The 22,530-nt window shown below is 35.3% G+C and overlaps 1 protein-coding gene across 2 annotated transcripts in view; it reads left to right on the plus strand.

Moving 5' to 3' along the window:
• Ddx60 (DExD/H-box helicase 60) overlaps positions 1–22,530 on the plus strand; it is a 105,921-nt gene that overhangs the window by 42,241 nt on the left and 41,150 nt on the right. For both annotated transcript variants that reach the window (XM_074055023.1, XM_074055024.1), the window contains 10 exons: positions 3–255; positions 2,336–2,502; positions 3,018–3,173; positions 4,961–5,110; positions 7,350–7,469; positions 8,831–8,926; positions 10,740–10,855; positions 11,635–11,777; positions 11,883–11,992; positions 22,278–22,382. In XM_074055023.1, coding sequence (XP_073911124.1) covers positions 3–255; positions 2,336–2,502; positions 3,018–3,173; positions 4,961–5,110; positions 7,350–7,469; positions 8,831–8,926; positions 10,740–10,855; positions 11,635–11,777; positions 11,883–11,992; positions 22,278–22,382 — 1,416 coding nt within the window. The remainder of the gene's footprint in view (positions 1–2; positions 256–2,335; positions 2,503–3,017; positions 3,174–4,960; positions 5,111–7,349; positions 7,470–8,830; positions 8,927–10,739; positions 10,856–11,634; positions 11,778–11,882; positions 11,993–22,277; positions 22,383–22,530) is intronic.

Here is a 22,530-nt window from a genome sequence, read left to right on the forward strand (position 1 = left end):
AGGAGACCAAGGCTCAAATAATTACTCGAGAAAATAAGAAGAGGTTACTTGCCAAGGAAGAACAAAAAGAAGAGCAAAAATGGAATGCTCTGTCATTTTCTATTGAAGAAAAAATGAAAGAGAATTTAGACTCTGGAATAAATGACCTGGAAGACTTTTTGAAATCATGCAAAAGCAACTCAGTGAAAGTTCAAGTAGAGATGGCAGGATTAACAGCTTGCTTGAAAGCTTGGAAAGAGCACTGCCGATCTGAGAGTATGTGATTCTGTTTTCTTATTTTGGTGAAGTGGAGAATTAATACAAATATAATGGTGATGGTTGTCATTTGTGAACTGGAACTTTGTGTAATAAGAGTTACATGTATTATCTGATTTTATGTATTATTACCTCTTTTATCAATGAGCAATGACATTTCACAAAGAGTCTAAACAGCAAATACACAGAATATTTGTAAACACAATCAAAGGTAGGTTTAAAAATAACTGCTTACCGATTAGAGAAATGACTAAGGGAACCAACAAAGGTGGTGAGGCACCCACAGAAAACTTGTTAGTTACTTTTGAGTTCCAAAACATAAGCATTTTCTTTCTGGATAAATTGATACGCCTCTTTGCGTACTCTGTTGAATTTTTCCAAAACTGCTGGGAATTCCATGTGCTAGATTTTGCAATTTCTACAAAGGCTATTAGAAAAGAAAAGGGACAGAAAGAGGAAGATAAGGTTGAGATAGGATTGAGTAGAGATGTGTAAACTGATAGCTGGTAAAATGTTCATATTTCATAGTACTCCCAAATCGACAGTTCTTTTGAGTAAACTTATTTGATTACTCACTCTTGGAGATTTCTACTCTTGAATCCATTTAACAATTGACTCCCAGGTTCTCCCCTGTTACTGCCCCCAAATTTTATTCTGACACATTTAATGTGCTGGAGCAAAACAGTGAGCGGCATAAGACTTAGCTTAGTATATGTTTTCCCCCTCAGCCAAAATATTGAATCAGTATTTGCCATTGGCTACCACTAAAGAGATCAGAAGAGTGGCTTGAAGAACATAATGGTTTATTTCACTCGTTTAAATGAAGTTCACTGCAGCTGCTCTGGCAGCCCTACAGTGTCATCAGTGATCCAATTTCTCTATCTTGCATTCTATTATCCTTGGCATGTGGCTTCCATTCTTCAAGTTGCCTTATGTTCCTCCTATTTCTAGATAACAGCATTCTAGAAAATATTAGAATAAAGGAAGGAAGGCAAAAATCCTCTCTGTAGTTCCTTGTGTCTCTTTAAGGAACTTTTCTAGTCATCGACAACTCACTAATGTTTACAGATCATTAGTGCAAACTTAGTCACAGGTCACATCTTATGACAAGGGATGTAGTAAATGTAGACTTTTACCTGGGTACATGCAAGTTCCCAGTAATATAGAGAAATAAATAAAGAATTTTTGGTGATATACATGTTGAGTACAGAACTACATATTAGTTTTTGAACAGATGTCCTTATCCTTATTTGTCATCTACCTGAATTCTGCTTATCCTCCAAATTTACTTCATGAAATCATCTCATAGTCTTCTTCAATTGGGCTCACATAACACCTATAGTTTCTAATGTTCAATGTGGACCAATAAAGTATTATACATTGTCTTTCTAAGTGAACTAGAAGCTCCTGGAGGGTAATGGCCCTGTATTAATTATCCCAGGTAGCCTTTTATAGCATTTAGTAGGCTTTGATAATACTTGTTAAATAAATAGGAAATAAGTCGATTAGAAGAATGGCAGAAGCAAAACAGCCCTGATGTGGTAAATATAAAAAGATCAGCAGAAGGGAGGAATCAAAAGGATGTATATGACTCTAAAGATTGAGAGGCATTATCAGTCTGGATCTGGTATTTGGGATAGATAGATTGAATTGAAGGGCTCCAATGATTACACCAAATACTTGTCTGTGGTCAACAGTAAGGCTCAAGAAATGTTGGTAAGTTTTTAAACCGATATTTAAAAATAATACAAGTATTTTTGAACATAATAGAGAAGACATAAAAATAAAAAGGATTTATTTTTGTCCATGAATTTCTGCAAAATTCAGCTTTAATGATCTTATTTATGTCATGGTCTATGGGAGTTTTCTTCTTTCCCCAGAACTTGTCACAGCTCCTTCTCAATAATTCATGGAGATGATAACTATTTTTTAAATTTTATTTAGTTTTATCTACTCCCAAACTTCATTTAATTCCAAGTAAGACAGTGAACTTAATTAAAATTGATAAGCTTGATGATTTATAAAAATTTATCATTTTGCTGGCTTTTATAACAAATTTTATTGTTTATTCTTTACCAAGGTGAAACCACAAAAGATTTAAGTGTAGCTGTTCAAATGATGAAAAGAATCCACTGCTTGATGGAAAAATACCCAGAATTTCTTCAAGAAGCTGAATGGAAACTCATAGCCAAATGCCTTAAATATTTAGGGTTTGATGAGTTGGCAAATTCTTTATGCCAAACTCAGGTAATATTTTTAAAATAGCCCCATTTTAATAGAGTAATTATTAGGTATACATAAGGTGTCTCTCAAATGCAGTCATGTCTCATAGGATACTTTTACTAAAATATTATCAGTGTTATCATTTTACTAATATAACTGTCCAATATTGAAGTAATCTAGAATTAGAAAATATTTGCTGTTCAAACAGATTAAATGCATTTCTGCACACCTCTAACACTAATACTATATTTAATTCTGCTAAAACAGCTCTACACTATAGTATGATTGTTCAGTTGTTTCAAAATATATCAGATTGTGGCCACAAATGACACAATGAATATTTGAAAATCTTGATGTTTACTAACTTGTTCACAGCTAAGGGGATGATTTAAGTGGTAACATCTTCATCAAGATTAAAAAGTGGTAAAATGCTTTTCACATATACAGAACTTTGTGACAAATATTTACAAATATTTAAATTATTTAAATAATGTTATAATTTAAAATCACTGTCAAAATGGTCTTTTGAAATAATGTAGGATGTAGATGACATAAAGGAGAAGAAAAGGAATAAGTATTCAGTTGGCATTGGGCCAGCTCGATTTCAACTTCAATACATGGGGCATTATTTGATACGAGAGGAAAGAAAAGATCCAGATCCGAGGGTCCAGGACTTTATTCCTGACACATGGCAGGTAATGTTGTAAATGAAAAAAATCTTACATGTTCTTATTATATATGAACTCAAGAGTTTCTTTATATTGTGGCTGTATATATTACATTTGGCATGGAGTTCTTAATAGTGAGTCATGTCATTTAAAAATACTTAGCTATTTAAAATGCCAAACGTGGACTCTTTTTTCCCATTTAAAGAATGTAAAATATTTATGCAGATCATTTCCTTGGAAGTCTTTGATGAATTCACATACATAGATTTTAAGTTTAAAGATGTCTGTGCTGCCCAGTTGTGACATGCAGCAGCATGTAGATTTTTTTCCTGTGTCAGTAGGACTTCATATGTGAGAATACAAATGTGCAAAGAGAAATTTGGTCACTTTAAACATAGAGATAACTGTTCATATGTTTATAACTGCACGTGCCACATAGTAGCTATTCTTCTATAAGAATACTGAAAATAAATATTGATAGCTATAAAATTTGGGAAGCTGCATACACTGAACCCTATAAAATACTAATAAAATGAGCATTCATTAGAAAAATGCAATTTTGTAATTTCAATCTAATAGACTGTCTCATTCAGAATCAAATTGTATAAGTCAGCTTTTCAGTACTGTAATGAAATACCCAAGGAAGCATAATTTTGTAAAGAGATTTATTTAGCTCTTTGAATCTCCAGTTCTGGAGATTCAAAGTCCAAGATCAAGTGGGTCCAGTGGTTTGGCCTCTGGTGAAGGCCTTAGAGCAGAATGACATCACATCATGGTGGGAGCACATATGTGAAAAGCATTATATCTTCAAACCAAGACAAAGAGAGAGCTAGGTGGGGTTGGGTTCAGGCTTTTAACAACAACCGTCTCTTGAGAACTACTACAGAGTCACAAAAGAAGTACTTTCCAAAAACATGCCTTCAGTGACTAAGGACCTCCCACTAGACCCCATCTCTTACAGGTTCCAATTCCTTCCAATACTGCTGTTTTGGAGTTCAAGCTTCTGACATGAGAACTCTTGGGTGATGTAAAAACATATGCAACCTGGTGCAAGGACTTTGCCTTTTCTATATTAATAATGACGGGCTGCCTTAAGCAATTCATGAGCAGGAGAATTGATTCCTTCTTTCAGTGTAGGGTACAAGGCAGCCAAATGCTCTCCATTAATATCACTTATGTTATTTTTCTGATTCTCACTGCACTCTGAGGTGTGGTTGAGAGGGGACTCAGATTCAATAGAGTATATAGGTTGGAAATTTGGGGGACATCTCTCCATCTTGTGCACTTTATAAAGGTTTAAAATTCTTTTGATTATTCATCATTTGGATGAATAAAAGCATAAGTTGCAAGGATGAAACTCCCACACATCCTCAAGAGTAGGTACTTGGCTTTCTTGTATAAAGAAAGTAGAAGATAACAGAAAAATTGAAAATCTTTGAAGCTACTTCTTGTCAACCATGTGTTCACTGTCATAAGATATATATTGACTATTTCTTAGATCTTTATTTCTCTAAGCAGTTCTGTACCTAACAACTACACAAAAGCACAAATAACTGCTTTTTCCAATAGCAAGATATTTCATTCAGGCTCATTCTCCATTTTTCACACATAAAACTCGCCTTTCAGATGCTCAAAACCAATAAATTGTATTCTCTGAGAAAATGACAGGAGGTCATTAGATTTTCCAGTTTTTTTCCACCTCCCAGTCATTCCATCTGAGGTTTAGAAAATCATATTGGATAAATTTTTACTATACTTGCTTTGGTAACATGTTATTTGTATTACTGACACAAATCATGCTCTGAATCCTGCAGCGAGAGCTCCTTGATGTTGTGGATAATTATGAGTCGGCAGTAATTGTTGCCCCAACGTCCTCAGGCAAAACCTATGCTTCCTATTACTGCATGGAGAGAGTGCTGAAGGAGAGCGATGAAGGGGTGGTTGTATATGTTGCACCCACAAAGGTAGGGCTCAAGTGAAAGGAACATTCTCTTTCATTCCTGAACTTCCCCTTTAAAAATACTGCACACGGTCACATGGTAAATGTCATTCAGTTTATTGCTTAATCCTGAATTTTCTTATCCCAGTTTCAGAGGCTAAAATAACCCATTCCTTAGAACTATTACAAGAAAAAAAATTCGAGCTTTGCAATCTTGGCGTTAAGCTTTATGCTCAAATTGAGAGAAGCATCTATACTTTCCTGGAAAGTGTTGAGTTGCCTAAGAACTTAGAGTTGCTTGTGCAGTTTGTGGGTTTGTAGAACATATCTAATGTGCTGTTGGGTGTCAGGGGATGGCTTATTTTTCAAGCTAGGTTATTTTACCAAATTTCTTTTAAGTCTAGTACTGCTTGATGTTGAATTGAGAAACAGAATGATTTTTGTTATGTAGGAGAAAAAAGTGTGACTTATGAGAAGTATATGTTTGTATCTTTTCACTCACAACCCTTTAATATGATTACTCTTAGAGTCAAATTAGTTGGAGTGACTACTGTTGCAGATAAAAATGGGATTTGACTACATTTTGGTTTCTAGGAAATCTTGTAGTGTTTAATGAGTTTAACACTATGATTAGTTGAAAATAGTGTTTTATTTCTTTACTGTGGCTTTTTGATTTTCATGATTACAAAAGCAATAAGTGATCAGTGCAGAAAATTGATATAAAATATCAAGAAACATTTAAGAGGAGTACAAATGTAATTGGTGAGTTGACCACTGCCAAATTACTCTTCTCATGGTTTAAATGCATTTTTTATTCCCACTGGCAGTATATGGCCATGCACATTTTCTTATCTTTTCAAATGTTCCTATTGTTCTTTAATGAGATGTTTTTTCTGCATATGGATACGTGAAAACTACTATCTCCCATTTAGATTAGCATTTCTGTGATTAGTGATTTGGACACTTTTATGAATGACTTTGGGGCACTGGTATTTCTTTATTCATAAACAACTTGATGCATTTGCCCACTTTTTCCTTTAGGAAAAAGGTTGTCTTTAAAATATTTAATAAAGTTTAAATAATGCTTATGACATTGTTTTCAGACATAAATCATGATGAAATATGCTTTCGCATCATTTTGTAATTTTACTTTATTATGGTTATTTTAATGATACTAAAATCTTTGTATAAGTCAGAATTACCAGTATTTTCACTTGCGATTTTGTGTGTATGTGTGTGCTCAAATATATGAAAATGTCACTTTCTAGTATCTTTTTGGTTATATTGTAAAAGTCACCTGTTCATCTCTATGGGGTTTTAAATTTTGTAGCATAAAATGTGAAATAGATGTTTGCAGGTCTATAGATTATACAGGCCAGGCCACCTTTGATTCTGAGCAAGGTTCTACTCTTCTTTATGTTTTTACATTCAAGCTTCAAACATCTGGAAGAAGCCCTCAAATATGAAGCACAAGTCAACGTTGTCTATTTCTTTTTTTTTTAACTGAACTTTTATTGTGAGATAATTGGAGATTGACATACAGAAATAACACAGAGAGATCTGTGTACCTTCTACCCTTTTCTTTAGAAGGGAAGTGTCTTGAGGATGGTAGCAAAGAAAATGCTGGTGTCATTACAGTCAAGATACAGCACATTTCCTTCACCAGGGAGCCCTCAGGGTTCTCTTTCATAACTACACTCACTTCCTTCCCATCCCTCCTTACCTACTGCCTCATTGTCCTTTTCTTTCTGTACTTGAAAAGTGGTGTGTTACTTCCTTCTGGTCTCCATGGTTTCTGATGAGAAATCTACTGGTTTTAAAATGGTTTCCCCCTTCCTTTTTGTTTTGGTGGTACTGGGGTTTGAACTCAGGGATTTGCACTTAACTTTGTCTATTTCTTATTTGCCCTTCCTTCTATGTTAGTTTCAGTTTCTTTCTAAGTCTTGGTCATCCAAGAATCATGCTATTCATGTTTATTTTTTCTTCTCGTGTAGGCAACACTTCCTGTTTTTCTTTCAGATATAGACTTTCTTTTTCCTGTTTTATTTTAGTTGAAGTTTATCAATTAGTTCCAGATTCTTCCTCCATTATCTCAGAGTAAGCACATTAGCATATAATATTTAGAAAGATGGGTAGAAAAAAGGGTCTTTAAGCTTTCTGCAGTCACAGCAGAACATACCTTTGGACAGTTTCCACAGTTCCTTGAGATTTCACCTATTTATACTTTGTTTTGTTACTAATCAATCTGTTTCCGTGTCATTTAGGCCCTTGTTAATCAAGTAGCAGCAACTGTTCAGCATCGTTACACCAAAAATCTGCCAAGTGGTGGAGCTCTTTGTGGTGTGTTCACAAGAGAATATCGTCAAGATGCTCTAAACTCTCAGGTAGGGTATAGTAATTAATAAAGTTGATATCAAATTACATAACAGTATTTATACATTTTTGACTAGAAATCCAGTATCTTTAAAAGGCCTTGTAGAAATAATTTCCTAGAATTTATGAAAGATCAGATGACTTTATAGAAAATGAAATTCTGTTACATTCCAAAGTGTGAGAAATAGAAGTCATGTTTCTTTAAGGAAACATATTTTGATTTCAGATTTCAGTCTTAGTTTTTTAGATTATGTTTGTTTAGAAGTGGGTTCAAGGTGATCCAAAAAGCTCATTTATAAAAATTAACAACAGCAATTTCTGATTATAATTAGCTTATTTTTAATTCCTTGTTAAGGATATTCATTATAGTTAAAAACTATTGTATTATGGTGAGTATACCTGTTGTTAATTAAATCATAGATAGTTTTCTGTCTTACTGAACTTGCTGATCAATAATTAAGACTACACAAAAAAGGAACACATGATCATAGAACACTGTGTAGTTGACATGGAGATGTGCTACTCATATTGGCTTTTGGGGAAGGATTTGTTTCCCAGATTTAGGGCACTGTGGTCAAGATAGGTCCCAGCTGTCAATGTCTCCAGTCCTGCCTCCATGGTCCATATCCTGTGATTGAGCTAGGAAGGGGTATAAATAGTGGACCAGTTCAGCTTGATGTGGACCAATACTGATAGATGATATGCACTCCACAATTCTGAGCCACCTTGGCTGAGGTTCCATCAAGTCTTCTTGGCAGTTTGATCCCTCTCTCTGCCCAGTCCTACTTCCCTCACTGTTGACTGTTAACAACCATCTTCTAACCCAAACTCTATGTGAGGATTAGGTTTTAAAGAAACAAACCTGTGACTCTGGTCACATTAAATTCTGACTGTTAATAAACAAGTATTTAAAGTTCAAATGTGATATTTTACAATTTTTGACCTATGAAAATTCAAGTTTCATGTGCTTCAAACTAATACAACAAATTTTACTTATTTATTTATTTGTTCATTTATTCACATGTGTATACATTGTTTGGGTCATTTCTCCACCCTGCCCTCCTCCCCTACCTTCCTCTCCCCTGCTCAGTTTCAGGCAGGTCCCGTTCTGCCCTTGTGACTGATTTTGTTGAAGAGAAGACATAAGGATAAGAAAGACAAAGAATTTTTGCTAGTTGAGTTAAGGATAGCTACATGAGAGATACCTACTATTGCTCTCATAACAAAATTTTAAAGAAACAAATTTTTAAAGTAATATTAGATCATAATTATCAGCAGGTATATTCATGATTCATAAGCCTCTCTTATGTAGTTTTATAACTATGTCTGTACATGTTTAATGGTCAGAATGCCATATTATTATTATTTGTAGGTACTTGTCACAGTCCCTGCCTGCCTTGAAATTTTGCTGCTAGCTCCTCATCGCCAAAATTGGGTGAAAAGGATCAGATATGTTATATTTGATGAGGTAGGTTTGGTATTTCTCTGGGTTAATTTTCTAATGTAATGAAGATCCTTGATGTTTCAGGGCATCTGTCCAATTGGATGCAGTGCAGATTTGGGAGGAACTTTCTTCTGAATAGTTTATCCAGTGAACCATTGGCTTCCTTATCCTATTATAATACAGCAGTGCATATTGGTTTACCCTGTAGAGCTCCATATGCGAGAGGAACTTTTCACTGGAGACTACTCTTTCAGAGGGAATGGAATTCAAGTGCTATGGCATAAGTTTCCCTTGATAGAGATTTCAAATCCAATGCTTGATCTCATAAGCAAAGAATTTTGGGCTCCACCAAATGATGTATGTGATGTCATGGATGTGATGTCAGTTACACAAGCTAGTTCATCAGTCATGGATTTAACAGAAAACAAATGGTACACTTAAACTACATTTCAAAGATGTGTGTGAGGAAATCCACAAAGGTTAGTGCTTTAACCCAGAGCTAGAAGCTCATCCCTAGGCTTATAGAGAGAGATAAGGTGAAGAAAATGTTTTCTTAAACTTGAATGAAGATTCTGACTGAGTTGGCTACATGGAGAGTAGTTACCTTGGTTGAGGAACACAGTTGACTCAAGATAACCTTGGGCAAAGGGAGCCAAAGGAACCAACCTCAACCTCCTTCTCTTCTCATCTTCTGATACCTTACCGAGGTCATCTGTTGGCCAAACCCTATGGAATAGGAGGACATGAGAACCCTTCTGAAGTAGTATCTGTAGATCAGTTTTCCTGGGAAGAGTGAGGTGGAAAACAATGTAGATATAAGAGGGTCAAATGGAAGATATTTAGCAAAGTTATATAGTAGCATCATTAAGAATATTTCTTCAAAGAAATGTGGAACATTATGAAAAGATACACTATTTTAGTCCAAAGAATTTTTTGTGGTTGCAAGTTAATTTGTTCATTCAGTAGGTAGTTTTCAAGGTGAGGACTGTATAAAGCATATGATATCCTTGGAGACCTTATATTGGGCAGAATCTCTTTCTTGTTGTTGTTTTCATAATGGGTGGGGTACATGGTGGCATTTACAAAAGTTCTTACAATATATCAAATATATCATACTTGAAGTTTTAATTTAAAAGGGAAAAAAGGTAAGGTAAGAAGCCTGTATTTAACTTGCCTTCTCTCTCTCTCTCTCTCTCTCTCTCTCTTTCTCTCTCTCATTGGGGAAACAAGTAATATGGAAGCTGTTACTATGAAGGGTATGCTCAAGAAACAAAAAAAAAGGCTAATGTGTGATGTGTATGGATCATAGTAAAGACAGGAGAGAATGACTTGAGATAAAGCAAGAGAGGCAGCAGTAGCCAAATTAGGCCAGGCACTATTTACACTATTAAAAAGTTTACATTTGTTCCATGAGCAATGGAAAGAAATTTAATTAGGAACATGATCAGATCTAATTTATCTTTGAAACATGTCATTTTGGATATGACGTGAAGAACAGAGGGGCCAGAAAGGCAGCTAGGATAGTAGTCAAGAGGATATTGTAGTGCAACTGAGATGTGATGATGACTTGGTTGGCAGTAGACATGGAGAGAAACACCTAGGTTTGAAAGAAAGTTTCAAAAGTAAAATAAAGAAGAATTATTGGTGAATTGGTTATGAAGATTGAGGAAAATTCCAGTGTTCAGATTTTCTATTGACAAGATTTTTTCAAATACTTATTTAAGCTTGATATGGTCAATTACAGGTAGTAGGAAAGTATGTATGATGATTTGAAGTGTTATTTTCATTTTCTATTTTTAAATCCACCTTTTAATTGAAAAAGTTTTTTCTTTAATAGATTCACTGCCTTGGTGGAGAAATTGGTGCAGAAATCTGGGAGCATCTCCTTGTTATGATCAGATGTCCTTTTTTGGCTCTGTCGGCTACCATAAGTAACCCTGAACATCTCACTGAGTAGGAACTGGGTTTCAGTTTGGAAAGAATACTTACTTATTTTGATTGTTTGAATTTCATACTTTGTGTATGGGTTCTGTAAAGTTGCATAACTTTCTGGTTAACTAATAACAGCACTATATCTTTAAAGCACTGTCTTTCTAGTACTTTCTGGTAGGTGTTGGCCACCCTCTATAGAGAAATATCAAGGAGCTCCCTCAGTCAGATCTGCAATTGAGTAGGAAATTTCACCTCATATCTATAAGAAATGATAGATATATTTTTTTTGGCCTTTACCAAGAAGCCAAAAATAAAGTGACGTCATGACACTCTCAGCCATGGACCTTGACCTATGATCTCACTTTGTAGACATTTGGAAAGATAGAAAAACTTAATTTTTGTCATTGAGCTTGTTTTATTTGCCTAATAATAACAATTATAGCAACCAATCCTATAGTACCTCCTATGTATACTGTTATAAGTACTTTGCTTATAGTAGTTTATTTTAAATGCCAGAAATGCTTATGATTTACTATTATTTCCATTATTATTATTAGATAATAGTACTTCTACTACTACTACTTCCATTTTAAAATGTGAAAAATAAAGCATAAAAAAAATTAAGTGATTCAACCATGAGCCACAGCTGGCAATAAAGAGGCTGAGATTGAATCTCAGATAGTCTGGCTTTAGAGCCAATTCCCTTATCTGCAACCTGTAAGTCACATAAAATTGTCTTTAATTTTGTGGGAAATATTTCCATTTTTCTGCCTAAGTAATATGTAAATTTACTTTTAAAGATGGCTACAATCAGTGAAACGATACTGGAAAGAAGTAGACAGTACAATAGGAAAACGTATGGCTTCCAAAAGAAATGGTGGCTATGGTGCCAACTTTCCCAAAGACTACATGCAAGTAAAACAGTCATATAAAGTTAGACTTGGTATGTTTTGTATATTCATATAAATTAACTTTATTTCTTACTTTAAAATTATTTCAGTTATTACATTTCTGTTAATTTGGAAAATCTTACTATTACTTTTTATAGTGCTCTATGGAGAGAGATACAATGATTTAGAGAAGTATATATGTTCCATAAATAACAATGACATTTATTTTAATCATTATCACCCATGTGCTGCACTGACGACAGATCATGTAAGTAATAACTTTAGCTTTGTTTGTTCTAAGTAATGTTAATTCTTTGTGTATATTATCATTGAAAAGCTGCCTGATTGATACTTATTGGAATTACAGAATAGATATCTTACAACAGATATTTCAATATTGATTTTAAAATTAACAGGAATGTTCTAAATTCATTGGTTCCTCAAAGGTATCTGGATCCACAAAGCTTCAAAACTAATAAAAAATTTAACCTGAATTTTTTGTTAATTGTACTTGTTTTTGGATACAATTTTTGTCCGCTTTCCTTTTGAGCATCCATTTCTGTCCATCCACTTTGGATACAACACTTTTTTCAGTTCAGCTACAGTTCTGTGTGGACAACTCCTTATACATGTGAGAATCTAATCACTATGAATTAGATTAAACAAGAAAAGACACTTATCACTAACATATGAATCACAACACAATCTTTTAGTAGTGAATCAGTAAGTTGGAGGCTTTGAAAGGATTTCAGTTTGGGACATTGAGATGTGAGTGGGGAAAGATTTCTTAAATTTTTCTTGCATATTTCTCCTCCTTTATCGTCTTATTTCTATGAGTAGTTTATTTAAAAATTCTATTACCTGTAAAAGTGACTATTAGTCAATAGCTTGCCTTCATTCTAAAACCTGAAAAATTGTATATATTCTGTATTTGTCAATCCTTTCTCTTAGTTGTGAGCCAATTGAGTTCTACTGAGGAAGGCATTGCTATGTCTATTGCTTCCAGTGTATTCCCTGCTCTTTCCCGTACTAGCTTCAAGGTTTCAGGTCTTATGTTAAGGTCTTTAATCCACTTTGAGTTTATACTTGTACAGGGTGACAAACATAGATCTAGTTTCATCTGAAACTAGATATCCAATTTACCCAGCAACATTTGTTGAAGATGCTGTCTTTTTCCATTGGATGATTTTGGTGCTTTTGTCAAGAATTAGGTGGGTGTAGCTGCATGGATTCATGTTTGGGTCCTCTGTTCTGTTCCACTGGTCTTCATATCTGTTTTTTCTGCCAGTACCATGCTGTTTTTATTGCTATGGCTCTGTAGTATAGTTTGAAGTTGGGTACTGTGATACCTCCAGTGCTGCTCTTTTTGCTTAGTATTGCCTTGGCGATTCATGGTCTTTTGTGCTTTCAAATGAACTTTAGGGTTGATTTTTCAATCTCTGTGATGAATGTCATTTTGATTTTAATGGGAATTGCACTGAACATGTAGATTACTTTTGGTAGTGTAGCCATTTTTTACTACATTGATACTACCAATTCATGAACTTGGGAGATCTTTCCATCTTCTCTAGTCTTCTTTGATTTCTTTCTTCAATGGTTTGTAGTTTTCCTTATAAAGACCATTCACATCCTTTGCTGAGTTTATTCCTAGGTATTTGATGTTTTTAGACTATTATAAATGGAATTGTTTTCCTACATTCTTTCTCAATCCGTTCATTGTTAGTGTATAGAAAGGCTACTGTTTTTTGCAGATTGATCTTGTATCCCATTACTTTGCTGAAGCTGTTTATGGTGTCCAGAAGTTTTTTTGACTTTCATGTATAAGATCATGTCTGTTGTCTGCAAATAGGGATAGTTTGACTTCTTCTTTATCTATTTGTATTCCTTTTATTTCTTCTTCCTGCATTATTGCTCTGGCTAGAAATTCCAAGATGATGTTGAATAGGAGTGGGGAGAGTGGGCATCCTTGGTTCATTACTGACTTTAGGGAAAATGGATTCAGTTTTTTCCCATTAAGTATGATGTTGGCTATAGGTTTGTCATATATATTCTTTATTATGTTGAGGTACATTCTTTCCATTCCTACTTTCATCAGAGTTTTTATCGTGAAAAGATGTTGAATTTTTCTGCATCTATTGAGATGACTGGGTGCTTTTTGTCTTTGCTTCTGTTAATATGCTGTATTAAATTTAATGATTTGTGTATGTTGAACCATCTCTGCATCCTGGGATGAAGCTGTCTTGGTCATGGTGTATGATCTTTCTGATATGCTGTTGAATTTGATTTGCTATTATTTTATTGAGGATTTTTGCATCTATGTTTATTAAAGATACTGGCTTGTAGTTCTCTCCTTTGTGTGTATGTGTGTGTGTCCATGTCTAGTTTTGGGATGAGTGTGATACTGGATTCATAGAATGAGTTTGGTAGTGTTCCTTCCCTTTCATATTATTTTCATGGTGAAGTTTAAGGAGGGTTGGTATTAGTTCTTCTTTAAAGGTCTGGTAGAATTCAGCAGAGAATTCATCAGGTCCTTGACTTTTCTTTTGTGGGAGATTCTTTACAGCTTTTTAAATTTCATTGCATGTTATAGATTTGTTTAAGTGATTAACATCCTCTTGGTTCAATTTTGGGTGGTATTATGTATCTAGAAGTTTGTCCATTTCTTCTAGATTTTCCAATTTATTTGAATATAGGTTTTCAAAGTAGTCCCTGATGATTCCCTGGATTTTCATGGTGTTTGTTGTTTTCTCCTCCTGCCCCTTTTTTTCTGATTTTTATTAATTTGTGTCTTTTCCCTCCTCATTTTAGTCATATTTGCCAAGGGTTTGTCAATCTTGTTTATTTTTTCAAAGAACGAGCTTTTAGTTTTGTTGACTCTTTGCATGGTTTTTTTGGTCTCTATTTTGTTGATTTTGGCCCTTTTATTATTATTTCCTGCTTGCTTTGGGTTTAGCTTGTTTTCTAGGAGTTTGAGATGCTGTATTAGGTATTTGAGATTTTTCTGTGTTTTTAATATATGCACTCATGGCTATAAACGTTCCTTTTAAGACCATTTGCTGTGTCCCACTGGTTCTGATAGGTTGTGTTTTCATGTTTACTTAATTCCAGAAACTTTTTGACTTCCTCCTATTGTGTTGTGGTTAGACAGTATGCAGGGGGTTATTTCAGTTTTCTGATATTTGTTGAGACTTGTTTTTTGCTGTAGGATATGGTCTGTTTTGGAGAAAGTTCCATGTGCTGCTGAGAAATATGTACATTGTGCTGTTGCAGGATGGAATATTCTCTAGACATCTGTCAGGTCCATTAGATCTATAGTGTCTTTCAATTCTAGTATTTCTTTGTTGATGTTTTTTTCTTGATGATTTATCTATTGGTGATAGAGGGGCATTAAAGTCTCCCACTATCACAGTGTTGGGGTCTGTCTATGATTTTAAGTCCATTAGTGTATGTTAATGAAGTTGTGAGAACTGACATTGGGCACATGTAAGTTGTTAATTGTTATTTCCTCTTGATGTACTACTTGTTTTGTTAGTATGAAGTGCCCTCTGTATCTTCTGACTAATTTAGGTTTGAAGTCCACTTCATCTGATATAATACTGCTACTCCTGCTTGTTTTGGGGTACCATTACCTTGGTAAACCCTCTTCTACCCTTTCATCCTAACACAGTGTTTGTTTCTGTCAATGCCCATGATTCAAAAATTTGGTCTTTTAATGGGATCACTGAATTCTTGGGTATTCCTTTTGCAGTTCTTGAGACTTTTGTCTAAGGATTCTTCTAATTTTTCTTTAATATCCAGCTTGTCTTTGAGCCCTGAAATTCTGTCTTCTACTGGTTCTTCCACTTTGTTGGAGTGGCTTTCAAATGTATTTTTTATTTGATTTAAGTAACTTTTTGTTTACAGGATTTCTGTTTGATTTTTTTCCAAGTTTTTCATATTTTTGTCATACTCCTTTTTCCTATCTTGTATCATCTCCTTTATTTCATATATCTCTTTCTTTTTAATAGTCTCCTTAGTTTCATTTTGGAGTTGTAGAAGTACTCTCTGAGTTAATTTAGTTGTTTCCATGTCTTCTCAAGTTTTTTATTTGTGTTGTCTTTGAGTTTTTGTTTTTTAATGTTCTCTTTAATCTTCTCTTGAAGCTCCTCCGTAAGTACTTCTATGAGATCCTTTTTGAGCTCTTCTTTGAACATCTCTTTATGGACCTCATTAAGCTCGTTAGACATGTTTATCATTAGACATACTTATCACCCAAGTCATACTTGCATGACTTGGGTCAGCAACTGGGTATTCATTTTCCACTGACTCCTTTATTGAACTGTTAATCTTTTGAGGAGTTATATTCCCCTGCCTTCTTCTTCTCCCCATGCATCTACAATGTGCTGTACCCCTATGTTATTAATTGGCTGCTTAGGGGTTTTAGTCACCTGCTATCTTTCCTTGACTTAATTACTGTGCTGTGACTGGCTTAGTTGTTAGCCAGGTTGATGTACTATTTCTGTTCCCTGAACTGGTGGTATAAATTAGCAACAAATTCACTGATTCAATGCCAGACCAATTATTTACATAATATATAGAGAACCCATTGGTGATATTATCTATAAGCAGTGGGAATTGGGGAGAAATGGTTGTTTGGATAGAGGTAGATACTTAGGTAATCAAAAAGATGGAGCTAGAGGAGGGCCTGAAAAGGGGATAGAGTGAGGGGGAAAGAGGAGTGAGGTGTGGCAGCTATGGGATAATAAGTCCTTAATGTGTGTTAAGATGTAGTTCAGTCACTGTGGGGGAGGATGCTATTGCTAGGGATTCCTGAGGGATAGGAAGGATGGATAATGTGTAAAGTTTGTGTAATAGACTATTCACTGGGTGGTGAGTGTTGAGGCAGTCAGGGAAGTGGGGAGAAAGGGAGGGGGAAGAGAGGACAGGAAGGAGAAGAAAGGGAGAGAAAAAGAAAAAAGAGAAAAAAATGGGGGACAGAAAGGAAAGTGGAGCAATAGAGGACTTGGCAAATTGGTGTTTGGACAGAATGGAAGGAGGTAGCTAACAGTAAAATGGAAGAAAAAAATGAAAAAAATTAAAATTAAAATAAAAAACCATATACCAGTTCAATGAATGTTCTGTACCCTTTCCTCTGATTTCAAATTCAGGTCATGATGCTTTTTACATGGGCTTTGAACTTGGCATTGTCCCTTCTTAAGGTTGGCATGAGGTACTGTGTGGCAATGTGCCCCTCCCTAACTGGACAGCTTTGAGGGGATTGCTCCTGATGTTGAAGCCCAGACTTTCCTTACTGGAATGGGTCCTCTGTTGGTTAGGTTCTCAGAAGTGGTCCCATGAGGAGCTGGTATATGAGCAGTCACCAGCACCTTCCACTCACAGGGCAAGACTGTGAGCCAGAATTGAGCTTTTCTCTTGGAAGACTGTCAGTTTCAGCTTGCTCCTAGTTTCTCCAAGGCAGTGCAATGTGTAGCTTTCACTACAGTGCTTTTCACCCCACCCCCACACAGGCTAATTAAGCTCTCAGTTCTGTCCCTCCCCCTCTAGGCAGAAGGGAACTGTTCCCTTCCTGTATTTGGCCATCAGTTTTGTTCAGGGGGGTGCAATTGGTCTCCCAGCTGTGCAAGACTATGTGGTTCCCTCTAAAACAGATGGTGTGTTGGGCACACCTGGCAGGGTTGCTGACTCACTCCAGTGGAAATAAGTCAGCTCCAGGGCAACACATGCAGGCAGCAGTAAGAGGCTCTGTGTTCATTTGTATTTTGGTGAGTCCTGGTTGTCCCAGATGCTTGCAGATCTCTTTCTGCAGTTCTCTGCACCACGTTTTTGCTTTACTGACCAAGGCAGAAAGGAAATAAGAGAGAAAGGAAGAGAAAAGAGAAAAAAAAGGCAGCTTCTCAGCTGGTGAACAGACACACCATTGGGTCTGTGGCTGCCTGACCCAGTGCTCAGATGTTATGTGCCATAGAAAGCTAATTTAACGGTTGGTCAATGAATATTATGCACCACCTATGTATTGGCAGTATCTTACTTGGTAGAAAAAGCAGAATTACCTGTTCCTTGCTACCACAAAAATCTGGAGTATTTGTCTGAAATTGTGCAGGTCAAAGTCCCAGGGTCCATCAGCTATCTGCCATCTTATTCTCTCCTTGACTAATTCCTTGAAGACAAACTTCATGTCTTTATAGTTTGTAATAAACTGCTTTGTGAGTTAAAGGTGCTTACTAAATATATGTTGAATAAAAGTAGTAAACCAAAATCAATATTTGCTTTGCAAATCTAAAAATTTTGCCTATTTCACCTCCTTCAACCATCACAAAGATTGTGTAATAGATGTCTTATTACTCTTACCATTTTACAAATTAAGAAGGTGAGGCATAGAGAACTTAAGTTACTCAATGTTGCACCACTAAGCAAATGGTGGGTAAAGGGTGCAGTCACAGATGGTCTCCACCACTGTGAGGGATCTGTTGAACATGCGTGTGAATGAGTATATAGCCTTTGGGCTAGTGCTGCAATGGCTTCTAAAATAACTAAAAAATCAGAATGATGGTGATTTTCTAATGGAATTTTATGAGGGAAGCTTCTCTCTCACTCTTTTTGTAAATAGCCTCATCAAAACTCTAAATAAAACTAAAATGTAGACAAAGTTCTTATGATTTAATTTACACTCCAAACTTAGAATATAGACAAAAACTCAGACTTAAATAATAAAAGAATGTTTTCTTTTTCTCCCTTCTCCCCCTCCTTCCTTTCTGACTCAGTATACTCAAAAGAGTATCTGACTCTTTAGCATTACCTGGTATTTTTAAAAAAAATGCAGTTCAAAAATTATTTATTTTGTGTAAGATGGTTCAAGGTAGGTTATCTTTTTTTTTCTTTTTAAAAAATTACTTTTATCAGCATATGTTAATTGTACAAAGTGAGGGGTTTCATTGTGATATTTCTACACATTCATATAGAATATTTTCATTATATTCACCCACTCTATTACTCTTTCTAATCTACCTTTCCACCCCCACTTTGAAACTTTTTTGTTGTTGTTGTTCATTTATTCACATACTTTAAAACTTTTTAATAAATTTTTAAATGGTTTTCATTATGACCTTTTGATATAAGTATACAATTATATCCGACCTGATCGTTTTCTCTCCCCCCCACCTCCTGCTATTTCTTCCCCCTTAGTTGTCTCCCTTTTATTTCATGTCTTTTGTTTTTAGATCTAGATTCCAAATATGACAGAAAACATACACTATTTGTCTTTCTGAGTCTGCTTTACTTCATTTAAAATGCCATTTTCCAAGGCAGGTTATCTTTAAGCAACAGCGAGTGTCCACAGTTTGGAGTACTTGCTGAAGTTATCATTTTGGTCAAGTGCCTTTCCTCTCTTCTCAGCAGCTATTAATGGAATAACTGGAAAGCATTAGAAGTGCTACAGTGTGCTTTGACCCCATATGACTTTTGCAAAGGTTATGCTGTTTTATGGGCCTTAAGACTTCTGGACTTTGGTAGCAGAGATGTAGGATAAATAAATACACAAGTTTGAGCATTTTTAGACATATTTTGATAGCTGCGTATATAGCCTATGTTTATATAGGGCATCTCCTCAAGTAGCAATTATAAAAAAGTAAGTAGAATTTCCAAATGAGTAAATGATTCCTAACCTTATCTAGTGTACTTCAGATTAATATGAAAGAACTGAGAGGCAAGGAAAAACATAGTACATTGACATTGTAGGAACATTAAGAGAGGAGTGATCCACCTTGACGCTTTCCTCTATAGCTAGGTCAGAAAAATGATTTCAGCAGGGAAGCGATGGGACAGAACAAGTGAGCTGATCCCATTCCAGCAGTGGTGAGGGCTCACCAGAGAAGGCTTGCCCTCAACCCATATATGGCTTGTTTTTGGCTATGAGCAGAGCTGTTTGGCCTTGCCACCAATTATCATGCCACATGGGAAGAGCTGTCAACTCTGGAGAGCCGTCAGCTCCAGGAAGTCCGTGAAAGATCTGCGGTCTCCTATTGCTCCGTGAATCAATGCTCATTGGTATGTGTAGCAGTGAGGGAAATGTGGTTTGCAAAAATAGCATCATGGTAGAATTTTATTGTGTTTATAAATAAAAGGTGACACAAATTCACTTTGATTTCTCTTTATTCTCTGTAAGGCTGGCTAAAGTCTTTTCAGTTCATCATTTGTGGTGTAGTTGAGAACAACTAAATCGAATTGCTATCATTTAGCCTTGGAATTGTTTAATTGGTTTAAAAGATATGACAACTGATGCACCCATCATGTGCGAGACATTTTGCTCAGCTTGTTGTATCTATTACATACTTTAATTCCTCACAACAAATCCATGGCACAGAGAGACTTCTCTCCCATTGTAGAAGTGATCGAACTGAGGCCTCTGTAAAAGGCTAAGAGACTTAAGAAACCATAAGTAGTCTAGTGACCAAAACAGAAGACTTATGTATTAAAATTTATAATCATTCTTGGACCTATTTTAGATTTTTAATTTTATTTTATTTAGTTAGGCAGTATAAGTAACTACTCTTAAGTAATTAACAAGAGAACAAAATAATAGTTCATTTAGAATTTTGGCACAGTGTGGTCTTTACCATTTAGTCAGTTTTCTATGCTCAAATTGAGAGATGCTTAATGATAATTCCATGCAAGTTTTTGCATACTGTAGTTTAAAATCTTAAAGAACACATGATCGTATACTACTTTTGTTTGATCACACCACAGTCTGTGAGGTGGAAGTATGAGTATTTTTATTCTATGTAAGGAGGAAGCATTTAGAGGTAGAATTAGACTGGATCTTTTTGTTGTTGTTGTTCATTCATTCACATGTGCATACATTGTTTGGGCCATTTCTCCCCCCCATCCCCTGTCCCCTCCCTCTTCCTCCACCCCCTTGCTTCCAGGCAGAACCTGTTCTGCTCTTGTCTCTAATTTTGTTGAAGAGAAAACATAAGCAATAATAAGGAAGACAAAGCATTTTTGTTAGTGGAGATAAGGATAGCTATACAGAGAGATTCCTAGCATTGCTTCCATGTACTAATTAGACTGGATCTTTTAATTTAACTCTTCTACACTGTCCATTCTACCAAATAGCATCTCCAGTCTATTTTTCTTTGTCTTTTTGGCTGTGTTGAGTTTGGAGTGGCTCATTTAGTCTGAATTTCCAAAACTGAGTTTCATAATCTGCTAACAGCTATTTGCTAATTATTATTATAACCTATTGTTGAATTAGTTTGGAGAAATCTGCATAGTGTAATTGCTTCTTTGAAATTTAGGATTTTCAATAATAAGTCTCAAAGAATCCTACTTATAAGACACATGAAATTTCTCCCATCCCTTTTTTGGAAGAATACTAGTTTATTCAGTGGGGTATTATTAAAAAATGACATAGCCAAAGTGGCTTTATAAACAAACTTCTGGAGGCTAGAAAGTCCAAGATCAAGGAGTTAGAAAGCTTGCTGTCTTACAAATTTTCTCTTACAGTGGGTGTAAACACCCACTTTCTGATTCATAGATGGCTGTCTTCTTGCTCTGTTCTTACAAGAAAGAAAGGTCAAGAGAGCAGAATGGAATTTCTTTTATAACAAAATTAATCCCATTCAGTGTCCCACCCATATACCTAATTGTCTCCCCAAAACCAGACTTCCAAAGAACATCACATTAGCTTTCAACATATTAAATTGTAGGGGACACAAACTTCAATCTATAGCAAATACTTATTAATATCTCAGGAACTGGGTATAGTGGCATATAGCTGTAATCCTAGCTATAAGGGAGGCATATATAGAAAGATGTGGTGCAAGGTTGACCTGGGCACAAAACATGAGACCCTAAAGAGAAAATGGCTGTGTATCAAGTGGTAGAACACTCATACTTGGGCTCCTGAGTTCAAATCCTAGTATATCAGGATCAAGTTTTCACATGCAATTAATTTGTAGCAGTAGTGGTATAAATCAGTAGGAAATACTATAATAATTTTTTTTTCATGTGTGTGTCCACTTAAAATGTTTATGGAAAAAAATGGCAGGAATATCCAGAAGACTTAAATGAGACCTACCTCAGTAAATTGTACCTGTTGAAGATGACTTTTGGAGGGTCTTGAAGATGCTCTGAGAGCCTTTGTCTTGAAGTTGACCCATTTTCTGCTTTGGAACTTACGCAAAGATTTGCCATTTTTTGCCTGGCTTGGTACGCATAAAAGTAGAGAATTATGCTCATAATTAAGCCAATTTCAGTTTCAACTGCAGGGTAGAGATTGTGCCTTTTTGTTTAAACATAGTCCAAAAATCTTTTGGCTTCCTAGTACTCTGATTTGAATTATAAGTTTAGTCCATAGAAAATTAGCCTAATTAAGATGTCTTAGAAAATTAAGCTTTTTTGTTGAATTTTTGCTCTTTTTCTTAGCATTTAGTACTACCAACATTGAATAATTTTAGTTTGTCACTTTTCAATGTCTTTGGATTATTGATAGTGACTGTGAGATAAAGAATAAAAGAATAAGAATATTAAAAAGTTCAATTTTATTTTAAACATAGATTGAAAGATATGGATTCCCTTCTGATCTTAGTCTTTCACCTCGAGAAAGCATCCAGCTTTATGACACTATGTTTCAAGTCTGGAAAACATGGCCCCAGGCCCAGGTAAATAATATTCATGGAATGAATGCTATCACGGAACATGATAATTTTGTGTACAGAAAGACAAACTCTCACCCTTTTAAGCACTTTCATTTGATATTTTAAAACTACTAGTGGATCTTTTCCAAAATAAAATTGTCTCTTCTTGTAC

Source organism: Castor canadensis, chromosome 14, assembly GCF_047511655.1.
Source record: "Castor canadensis chromosome 14, mCasCan1.hap1v2, whole genome shotgun sequence".
Lineage (NCBI taxonomy): Eukaryota > Metazoa > Chordata > Mammalia > Rodentia > Castoridae > Castor > Castor canadensis.